Source organism: Panthera leo, chromosome C2 (assembly GCF_018350215.1).
Source record: "Panthera leo isolate Ple1 chromosome C2, P.leo_Ple1_pat1.1, whole genome shotgun sequence".
Classification (NCBI taxonomy): Eukaryota; Metazoa; Chordata; class Mammalia; order Carnivora; family Felidae; genus Panthera; species Panthera leo.
In genome coordinates, this window is record NC_056687.1 from 157868752 (window position 1) to 157881008 (window position 12257).

At 35.3% G+C, this 12257-nt stretch overlaps 1 protein-coding gene across 5 annotated transcripts in view; it reads left to right on the forward strand.

Annotated features, from left to right (window-relative positions):
* The window catches only part of TOPAZ1 (testis and ovary specific TOPAZ 1), a 100728-nt gene that overhangs the window by 58821 nt on the left and 29650 nt on the right, over positions 1-12257 (forward strand). For all 5 annotated transcript variants that reach the window (XM_042955510.1, XM_042955512.1, XM_042955509.1 and 2 more), the window contains 3 exons: positions 7810-7876; positions 8948-9122; positions 10445-10545. In XM_042955510.1, the coding sequence (XP_042811444.1) occupies positions 7810-7876; positions 8948-9122; positions 10445-10545 (343 nt within the window). The remainder of the gene's footprint in view (positions 1-7809; positions 7877-8947; positions 9123-10444; positions 10546-12257) is intronic.

Consider the following 12257-nt stretch of genomic DNA (forward strand, 5'->3'; position numbering starts at 1 on the left):
GTTATAGTACAAAGCTGTAGTGATCAAAACAGTATGGTACTGGCACAAAAATAAACACATATTTCAATGGAACAGAACACAAAAGTCAGAAATGAACCCACAGCTATGTGGTCAGTTTTCAACAATCCAATTGGGAAAAAACAGTCTCTTTTACAAATAGTATTGGGAAAACTAGACAGCAACATGCAAAAGAATGAAACTGGACCTCTTTCTTACAACATACACAAAAATAAATTCAAATGGATCAAAGACCTAACTGTGAGACATTAAAATCCCAGTAACCTCTTTGACCTTGGCCATAGCAACTTCTTACTAGATACATGTCCTGAGGCAAGGGAAACAAAAGCAAAAATAAACTATTGGGAATTCATCAAAATAAACTTCTACACAGCAAGGGAAACAGTCAACAAAACTAAAAGGCATCTTACAGAATGGGAGAGGATATTTGCAAATGGCATATCTGATAAAGGGTTAGTATCTAAAATAAATGAAGAACTTATAAAACTGAATATCCAAAAAATGAATAATCTAGTTAACAAATGGGCAAAAGACATAATTAGACATTTTTCCAAAGAAGACATATAGATGGCCAACAGACACATGAAAATACGTTCATCGTCACCGTCTAGGAAATGCAAAGCAAAACTGCAATGAGATGTCACCTCACACCTGTCAAAATGGCTGAAATCAACACACACAAAAAAACAAAACACACATGTTTTGTGTGTTTAAACATATTCACATATTAAAATATGTTCATTATCACTTACCATCCAGGAAATGCAAAGCAAAACTACCAATTCTCACACCTGTCAGAATGACTAAAATCAATAACCCAAAAACAACAGGTGTTGGCAAGAATGTCAAGAAAGGGGAACCCTCTTGCACTGTTGGTAGGAATGCAAACTGGTGCATCCACTCTGGAAAACAGTATGAAGTTTCCTCGAAAAGTTAAAAATAGAACTACCCTACGATCCATCAGTTGCACCACTAGTATTTACCGAAAGAATATAAAAATACTAATTCAAAGGGATACATGCACCCTGATGTTTATAGCAGCATTATCTACGATCGCCAAGTTATGGAAGCAGCTCAAATGTCCATCAACTGATGAGTGGATAAAGAAGTTGTGGTGTGTGTAAAACCTTGGCTTGTGAGGAACTTGTTCTGTGAGTGTTCCACAAGATGAGCAAACATTTCTAACAAATTTTAACTTGATAAACGAGTGATGTCTTGCAATGTGAGTAGTATGTAATGCTGAATGTCACATGATCACAACTTAGCCATTGGTTCTTCTCTGTCTTGCTGCAGATTGTATGTGATCATCTCTCATGCTCGGATGCTCGGTCTCAGGCTACAGTATTTGGCAGAAATCAGTGATTTTTCAGAACGCTGGAAGGTGCCCACAGCTGGTACTACTAGTGTGTTTTTTGTCACTTCAAAGCACCTATGGACAGTCATTTGCTTTTGCATACAAGAGTAGGAATGCTTTGCTGCATTCTGGGTCAGGCTGCCTGCAGATATAGACCCTTTCCTCTGCTGTCTTATTGCCTGTTACATTAAATACAGTATATGACAAGAGTTTATTAATACTGTACTGTAGTCAACCTGTGTGAGCATATACAATGGCCCCCATGCAGAAAAAGGTTGAAAAGAAAGGCAGTAAGAAGATAATTACAATGGAAGTAAAAAAGGAGAAGTACAGATGAGGTATGCAGAAGGCCAAAATTGCAAGATTTTATAAGAAGTCTATGTCTATATCTCGTTTGCAGAGGAGGAGGAGGAGATAAAGGTATCCCTCATTTCAGATGAGATTAGGGAAGTGGGTAAAATGTGAGAAACAGTGCAAGATTTTGGAGAAAAGCACCACCTGATGAAGGCTTTAGCAGTGTAAGCGATGAATCTGTTTAACAACAATGCAATGTCACATTTCCGCAGAATCCTCAAAAGGAGGCGAAAGCAAGTGTCCTTGGAAAGGTTCCTTGTTAAAGTTGCATGAAAAGAAAAAGATTCCACAGAGCCAATAGATGGCAGCAATTCTGTTAGAAAGTCATTCTATACAATAACCCTCCTCTCTCTTGTCTCCCTCACACCAGCCACAAAGGTTTACAAAGGGAAGTACAGATTAAATTATTTTTCTTTTTATTTTGTATTTTCTTTTTAATTTTATATTATAGTACAGTATTGTAATCATTTTTATATGAATATTTTTGGGTTGTGGAATGAATCATCTGAGCTTCCATTATTTCTTGTGGGGAAATTGACTTTCATATACAAGTGCTTTGCATTACAAGCATGTTTCTGAAACAAATTACGCTCGCAAACCAAGATTTTACTGCGTGGGTGTGTGTGTGTGCGTGTGTGTGTGTGTATATATATATATATATATATGCATGCAATGGAATATTACTCAGCCATAAAAAAAGAATGAAATCTCACCATTGCAACAATGTGGATGGAACTAGAGAGTATAATGCTAAGTGAAATAAGTCAGAGAAAGACAAATACCATATGATTTCATTCATATGTGGAATTTAAGAAACAAAACAAATGACTGTAGGGAAAAGAAGAGAGAGAGTGGCAAACCAAGAAACAGACACTTTATATAGAGAACAAACTAATGGCTACCAGAGGGGAGATAGGCAGGGGGATGGGTTAAATAGGTATGGTGATTAAGGAGGGCATTTGTGATGAGCACCCAGTGTTGTGCAGAAGTGTTGTATCACTAAATTATACACCTGAAACTAACATTATACTGTGTGTTAACTAACTGGAATTTAAATAAAAACTTAAAACTTAAAATAAAAATTCAAAAATTAAAATACAAAGTTGCATCTCTATATACTAATAGCGAAGTATTCAGAAAAATCAAGAAAACGATCCCATTTACAATAACCTCTTAACAAATAAATTTACTGAGGAGGTGAAAGATTTATACATTGAAAACCATGAAACTGATAAAAGTAATCAAAACAAAAAAAATAAAAAGATATTCTGTGTTCATGGATCAGAAGAATTAATACTGTGAAAATGTCCATGCTACCCAAAACTAACTATAGGTTCAATTCAATTTCGATCAAAATTCTAATAACATTTTTTTACAGAAATAGAAAAAACAATTTTAAAATTCATACGGAGCTACAACATACCCCGAATGGCTAAAGCAATCTTGAGCAAAAAGAACAAAGTAGGGTATGGTGTATATATACAGAATATGTATTATTCAGCCTTTAAAAAGAAGGATATCCTACCATCGGTGACAACACGGATTAACATGGAGTACATTATGCTAAGTGAAACAAGGCAGTCACAGAAAGACAGATCTGCATGATCTCACTTGTATGTGGAATCTGAAGAAGTCTAACTCAGCAACAAATTAGAATAGTGGTTACCAGGAGATGGGGATGGGAGCAGATGAGGTGTTGGTCAAAGGGTACAAACTTGTAGCTATAAAATTAGTAAGTTCTGGAGACCGATTTTACAACATAATGACTATGGTTAATCATAACGTATTGTGTACTTGGAATTTGCTGAGAGTAGATCTCGTGTTTTCACCGCCCCCCATACACACACACTAGATGAGGTGATAGATACATTAACTATCTCAATGGTGACAATTATTTCACAATGTATATACATTTAGTAAAACATGTTATATATCTTATATACAATTTTTATTTGTCAGCATGCCTTGGTTTAACTGGGGGAAAAGTGTCAATAACAATGCTAGCTAGCAAGGGTTTAGGAAAAGTGTCTCTTAATATGTTTTGGTGGGAATGTAAAATGATATAGCCATTATGGAAAATAGTTGAGCAGTTTCCTTAAAAACTGAACATATAAAAATCAAGTATAGCATTGAACTATTGGGCATTTATTGTAATGAAATGAAAACTTGTACTCAAAAATTTGTGTACAAACATTCATAGCAGCTTTAATTGTAATAGCCAAAACCTAGGGGGAAAACAGATGTTCTTCAACAAGTGAATGAACAAACAGTTCAGTTGTGGTACATCCATGCCAAGGAATACTACTTAGCAATAGAAATCAACAAACTATTGAAACATGAAACAAATTGAATTGTTCTCAAAGAAATCATACTGAATTTAAAAAGCCAATCTCAAAGGCCACATACTACGTGGTTCCATTTATATAACATTCTCAAAATGACAAAGCTGTAGATATGGAGAAGCAAGTATGGTTGACAGGGGATGGGGATAGGGGTTGGGGGGTGAGTATAAATGGATAACATGAGGAAGTTCCTTTGTGGTGATGGAACAGTTCTATATCTGTATTGTGGTGATGGTAACATGAATCTATATATGGGATAAAATTGCATAGAACTACACACCCACAGATGAATGCATGTAAAAAGTGGTGAAAACTAAATAATATCTGTAGTCTAATTAACAGTATTGTAACAATGTCAGTTTCCTAGTTTTTATGTTGTTCTACAATTATATAAGAAATCATCATTGGAAGAAGCTGGATGAAGAGTACCAGGACTAGGTACTATTTTGAAAATTTCTGTGAGTCTATAATTATTTCAATATAAGTTTTTTAAGGGTAAGTACATATATTAGATACAGCCCAGAGGGCTCTACCAACTTGTATACATGGTATGTATATATACATTATGTTTGTATAGATATGTTGTATACACGGTGTATATGTTTGTTTGTGTGGTGTGTGTATATACATATTTTGGTATATGTGCATATATGTACCTGTGGTGTGTGTGTGTATACATATATGTACACACACACACATATATATATCCAGAAACTTCAGAGACTATTCACAGCTTTGCTAACATAGTGTGTTGTCATACTTTTTTATCTTTTCTAGTCTATTAGGTAACAAATGGTATTTCAGTGTTCTGATTTGCTTTTCTTTTACCATAAATGAGTTTAAAACTTTTCATGTATTTGAGGGCTGTTTTTATACTTTTTGTTGTGAATTGTCTGCTCATGTCCATTTTTCTATTGGATTCTGGTTCTTTGTTCCTTAATATTTTTTTCTAGTTTGTCAGTTGTCTTTTGAATTTGTTTATGGTTTTTACCATGCAAAAACTTTTATTTTTATTCAACCTACATTATCAATCTTTTTTTATTGCCTCAGTTTTGAGTCATAGTTATTTTTTATTGCATCTGAATTTTGAGTCATAATTTACCTAAACCAAGGTTTTAGAGAAATTCACCCATGTTTCCTTATTTATGTGGTTTCATTTCTATAGTTAGGTTCTTAATCTATTTGGAGTTTATTCTTATGTGTGGTGTAAGATACAGATCTAATTTTTTTCTCCATTGGTTGTCCCAGTTTTCCCAGCACCACTTATTTAATTTGAGTGATTTGAAATGCTACCTTTGTCAAATACTAAATCTCATATGTGTTTGGGTCTGTGTCTGGACTTTGTATTCTACTCCACTGGACTATTTGTTTATTCGTGCACCAGTTCCACAGTATTTTAATTATAGAGGCTTTAGTAATATGTTTTAACATTCTGTGGGGATAATCCCCTGTGAAGTTTTTCTTTTCCATGTCTCTCTTGCTCTTCTTGCATGTATGTTTTATTGCCTGTAAGTAGTTTGTCTTACCTAACTGCTTTGGCTCCTACCTCTAGTACAGTATTGAATAATAATGGATAGGGCCACCTGGGTGACTCAGTCGGTTAAGTGTCCGACTTCAGTTCAGGTCATGATCTCATGATTCATGAGTTCGAGCCCCGCTTCGGGGCTCTGACATCTCAGAGCCTGGAGCCTGCTTCAGATTCTGTGTCTCCCTCTCTCTCTTTCCCCTCCCCTGCTACCACTCTGTCTCTCTCTCAAAAATGAATAAACATTAAAAAAATTTTTAAATGAATAATAATGAGTAATAATGGATATGGTGGACATCTTTTCATTGTTCCTGATCATAGTGGAAATATCTCTAGAATTTTCTCATTAAATACAATAGTAGCTTTAGGACTAAGATATATGTATTTAATCACTTCAGAAAGTGTCTCTCGGTCCCTATATTCATAAGTGAATTGATGTTGAATTTTATCAGTCTTTTTTAATATCTATGGAAATAATCATGATTTTTTCCCTTAGATTTTTTAATATGGTATATGATATTGATGGATTTTCTAATACTGAAGTTGCCTTACATTTGCAAAATAAATACCACTCTGTCATGGTGTGTCATTTTCTTAAGATGGTCTTGGATTCTGTTTGTCAATATTTTTAATTTTGTGGTAAAATACACATAATATTTACCATCTTAACCATTTTTAAGTGTACATTTCAGCAGTGTTAAACACATTCACATTTTTGTGCAGCCATCACAACCATCATCTGCGTAACTCTTTTCAATTTTGTAAAACTGATTTGCTTGTTAATATTTTATCTAGCTTTTTTCATCACTGTTATAACTGATATTGTTCTGTACTTTTCTTTCTTCTGCCTTTATCTAGTTTAAGTATCAATGTTATTTATACTTGATTCATGAAAGGAATTAGGAATTCCATTAAAAAAATTTTTTTTAATCTTTATTTATTTTTGAGAGAGAGACAGAGTGTGAGCACAGGAGGAGCAGAGAGAGAGGGAGACATAGAATCCGAAGCAGGCTCCAGGCCCTGAGCTGTCAGCACAGAGCTGGATGCGGGGCTCGAACTCACGAACCATGAGATCATGACCTGAGCTGAAGCCGGACGCTCAACCGACTGAGCCACCCAGGCGCCCCAAGGAATTCCATTTTAATGCTTATAGAGTATTATAAGTTAATTTATAGAGCATTGGGACTAATTATCAAAACTAGCCCCATAATTTGATGTACAGTAATGGCACCCTCTTATTCCTTTTTTCTTCTTTTTCTCTTTCCAATTGCCAAAGGATGTTTCTTCTTCATTTTTGTCGTTTTTTCTTTCCCAGAAGCTATGCATTTTATAAATTGTGTTCTTTTTTTTTTTTTTTTCCAAAAAAATTTTAAGTTGATTTATTTATTTTGAGAGAGAGCACAAGCAGGGTATGGGCAGAGAGAGGAAGAGAGAATTCCAAGCAGGTTCCACACTGTCAGCAAAGAGCCCAATTCAGCTCAGACTCACAAACTGAGGTCACAAACCTAAGCAGAGATCAAGAGTCCAACACCTTAACTGACTGAGCCACCCAGGCATCCCTAGATTGTGTTCTTCAAATCATACAAACTTTTAAGTTCCTTCTGCGTGATTTGGGTTATAATCTACCCAGTTTTTGTTTTCTTCTGTGGGTTTTTTAAAATCATTTTCAAATTTAGTATGGACTTAGTCTGTTGTATTTTTTTAATCAGTGTTAGGTTCCATCTGTTCAGTTTTCCCCCACAGGGTTTTTGGTTTTTGGTTTTTGGTTTTTTCGTTTGGTTGGTTGGTTGGGTTTTTTTTTTTTTTTTTGCATTGTTTTTGTTCTGGTCTGTTTCTGCTTATCACAAATCCTTGTGGATCAGCAAGGATGAAGTGGGAGCAGGAGAGAACAAGTGCTGGTTTTAGTGTTTTTTTTTCTCTTTTTATTCACAATTATTTTGAAGCTTTGGCATTTTCTGTCTTAGTTACTTTACAGGCTGAAGGTATGGTTTCATGTAGAATTTCCTTTTTCATTCCTGTTGCCTATGGTTTGGGGAAGAAATAATGTGAGGTGGGTATCTATGCATTTGCCATTTTCTTCAGCTCGAAAGAATTTTTATAGATACTGCATTCCTTTTTTTTCCACTCTCTGAGGTATATACTTTGGAACAAGTGAATTAGGGACAATAGTGACTTTGGGGGGTGTGAACATAATTAATGCTTTTCTATTGTTAAAGGTTACGGATGAGGCAATTTAAACAGAACTGGAAATGTGATTTAGATTCAGCCTTGAATGAAATACAGGTATGACATTTACTTTTTTGAATAAATAGCTGTGATCTCTGAAAACCAGTAATAACAAAGGACCTTGAATAGTAAAAGTTTTAGGAAAAGTTTTTAAAATGTGACTGTTATACAAAGAAAGTGCTCAAGAAAAAAGTTTAATTTTTTTAATACTTTGAAATGCAAATGTAACTTCTAGAGTTACGGACTATTCTAAAAATAATTCTGGAAATAATTGGCTCATTTCCAAAGTTAACTTCTATCAAGGTATAATAATCTAAGGCTTAATTAGCCTTTAATTCTTATCACTGGACAGACTCAGTGCATAAGAAAGTTGGCTTTCTTGTCACAGTCCATGGATGGCTGCGATATGTGAGATGATAGTGGAAAGCCAAGGCCAGTGTGCCTTTTCCAGGCGTTTGGAGGATAAGAAATGGAGAACTTTCAGGACGATTTTACTGTTTGGTTTAAGATGATTTTTATATTCATGTAGTAATTGTTGGTCTAGTCTTAATTAGTATTTATATCCTTGAAACAATCTGTTGGTATGGAAAACTATTTCTTTGTTTATAATAGAAAATAATGAGAAGATGTTAAGTTTACTGAAATTTACTTTGTATTCTCTATCATAGAAGAAATGTGATTCCCAAAATGATATTTGGGCCCCAAATCATAAATGGGGCCAAATAATAATAAAATGCAATCTTTAAAAGTAGCAAAATAATGTATTTCTCTGGAGACAGCTCAAATCATATTGCTAATTATCTCTTTTCCATAAAATCTATCCTACTGTCTAGTTCAGGTTTGAGGGTGAGATCCTTAAGTACATTAGGAACAAGACCATTAAAACAAATGGACATTGCCATCTGGAACTTATAGAGACTGTGCTATAGTCAGAAACACAAATTGTATGATAGAAAGTTTTTTAATGGTATAACACTGCTGGTAAGTTTATAAGACCTATAGAAATTGTCTTATTAATTTCTATATATCTAATGTCAGCATGTGCCTATTCCATAATATGTTTGCATAGTGACAGTTTTCTTTCTCTTTTTTTGTTTTGTTTTGTTTTGTTTCTAATAATTCTGATAGCATTGTAAAGAAAAAGGTGACTGGACCAAATTGGGAAATTTATACGTTAACATAAAAATGAGCTGTGGAAACTTTGCAGATTTCCAGAGATTTTGTGCTTGTATTGCTGAAACACTAACAAAAAACTGTAAAGAAGAGAGACCAGGCGTTCCATTTTGTGAATTTGCTGAAACAGGTAAAATGTCACTATTTGGGTCTGAGTATTCTGTGTGTTAGCGTGGTGCAGTGTTCTTAACAGGAATGTAAAGCTCTTAATATTTTCCACGTTGGGGATAAGTTACTATTGCAGATTTCAGATTTCTCTTTATAAATATTTCCATCTTTTTATTATTAATTTAGATTATAATGATATAACGTCAAGAATTGGTGCTTTAATATCTCATGCTTCATGTTTTATTTTTCTTTTCATTCAGATTGGTAAAACTATTCCTAGCAAATTATACTGGAGCACCTGAATTTTTGAATCATTTAAGTTGTTACTATCTTCACTACAAGTCAACAAAATTCATGTTTTTGAGACTTTTTTTGAGCTCTTCACTGCTATTTATATATTTTTAAAATGTTTATTTGCTTATTTTGAGAGAGAGGCAGAGTGAACATAAGCAGAAAGAGAGTCCCAAGCAGGCTCCCACCATCAGCGCAGAACCTGACAGAGGACTCAATCCCACAAACCGTGAGATCATGGCCTGAGCTGAAATCAAGAGTCAGACACTCAACTGACTGAGCCACCCAGGTGCCCCTTCACTGCTGTATATTCTTTATCAGGGGTCAACACATGTTTTCTGCAAAGGGCCAGGTAGTAAATGTTTTAGGCTTTACACATTCACATTTAATCTGTGTTACATAGTTTTCTTTTCCTTTCAAACAACCCTTTAAAAATAGGGAAACATGGGAGGCTCCTGGGTGGCTCAGTCGGTTGAGTGCCCGACTTCAGCTCAGGTCAAGATCTCACAGTTCGTGAGTTTGAACCTTGTGTTGGGCTCTGTGCTGACAGCTCAGGGCCTGGAGTCTGCTTTGGATTCTGTGTCTCCCTCTCTCTCTGCTCCTCCCCTGCTCACACTCTGTCTCTCTCTCAAAAATAAATAAATATTTAAAAAAAAATTTTTTTTTAATAGGGAAACATGGGGCACCCGGGTGGCTCTGTCAGTTAGTTAAGCATCCGACTTCAGCTCAGGTCATGATCTCATGGTTTGTGGGTTCGAGCCCTGCATCAGGCTCTGTGCTGACAGCTCAGAGTCTGGAGCCTGCTTCTGATTCTGTGTGTGTGTCTCTCCCAAAAATAAATAAAAACATTAAAAAAATTCTTTTTAATAGGGAAACCATTTTTAGCTCTCAGGCTATACAAAAAAACAGACCACACACCAGATTTGGCATGTAGGCTGTGGTTTGCTGACACCTGATCTTTGGTCTAGTATCAATAATTTCATGTTAATTTGCCTTTTCTGTCATTTTAAATGACTTTTCCACCTTTTCCCATATGCCTACTTTGTGTTCCAGTTAGCAAAGATCCACAAAATAGTGAAGTAGATAAAACTTTGCTGGGAAGAATTGGAATCAGTGCTATGTACTTCTATCACAAGCTGTTGCAGTGGGCCAAGGTATGTCATTAAATTTTGTTTGGGCTTGGTACAGAAAGTGTTAATTTTAAATTTTTTGACAGAATATAGTTAGCACTACAAATTAGAAATTTGCTAATTATGTTACAAGTGGCAAAATGAGTCCCAGACTAGTAAGTGAATTATTAGGTAGTATATTAAGCAAACGTGGAAAGGAAGTATCAGGAGACCAGCTACCCTGAAGTATCTCACTATAGGGAGCACTTGGGAAGCTGTGCTAAATACCATTTTGCAAGAGTTCAAGACCTTTTTTTTAAGATGAATCTGGGAAACTCACAACAGAACTTCTTAAAAATCATCTCCTAGAATGCTCTGGAACACTATATCCCATATATCTTGATATCTGCTTTGGGATATCTGCATAGAAGTGGTCTAGTTATTCTGGACTATACTGAACTACCATTCTTTAGATTTCCCTGAGGTGGCAGGTGGTTATAGATTCATTAAAGTGAAATAAAGTAAAGGACAGGAAAATCTAAAATAAGAAGTAAGTGCTGAGGGATGAATGGAGCAGTTGAGAGTGTGGTCAATACTGAATCAACTATTATATCTTCTTGTTACTACTTCTTATATTTCATATGATTGAAGGTGAATTGAGTAAGTTATAATTGAATGTGTTCAATAACATTTAAGCACAGGGTCACTCCTACATATACAGATTCATGGATATTAAAAATTTTAATGCTTATCTATTTCTGAAAGAGAGAGACAGGGCGTGAGCGGAGGAGGGGCAGAGAGAGAGGGAGACACAGAATCCAAAGTAGGCTTCAGGCACCGAGCTGTCAGCGCAGACCCGGATGCGGGACTCGAACTCATGAACCACAAGATCATGACCTGAGCCAACATGGACACTTAACCTACTGAGTCACCCAGGCACCCCCATGGATTTGTTTTATTTGAAAAACAACAACAACAGGGGCACCTGGGTGGCTCAGTCGGTTGGGCGTCTGACTTCAGCTCAGGTCATGATCTCACATTTCATGAGTTTGAGCCCCGTGTTGGCCTCTGTGCTGACAGCTCAGAGCCTGGAGCCTGCTTCAGAGTCTTTGTCTCCCTCTCTCTTTCTACCCTCCTCTGCTCATGCTCTGTCTCTGTCTCAAAGATAACTAAACATTAAAAAAATTTTTTTTTAAAACAGCAACAGAATCCTTATATATAAGGTCTTCAGTCTCCAAGCTCTTCATGAGGTTTAGCACCTACTGTGATGTGTGATCCCATACCAACTGATGTGTGATTAGTATGTGATCCCATACTGGGATGGGCAGAATATACCTTGTCCCTGGTCTCACAATCTAGTTTAAGTTTCATCCTCGCATTAATTTCTTAGATATTTAATGCTTGAGAAATTGAGGACTACATGATAAAATCTTTTTGAAAAAGATAGATTTTGCTACAATTTTAGGGTATATATTAATTTTATTTGGTTAATACTATCTCTTAAGAGGTTGGTAAGTTTGTACCCGAATTTTGATTTAAAATTTTCACTGTCTTGTTTGAAACAAATATTTTATTTATTTTACTTAGTATGAATTTTTTTAGTGGAAACCTATTCCTTTTGAACACAAAATTATTAAAATTAAGTTAAAGATTTCCCTTTAAAAATGCACTCATTTATATAGGCAACTTAAAAATACTTTGACATCACAATATGAATCTGACTCAGGTAGTATAGAATATAATATAAAACAAGGGTC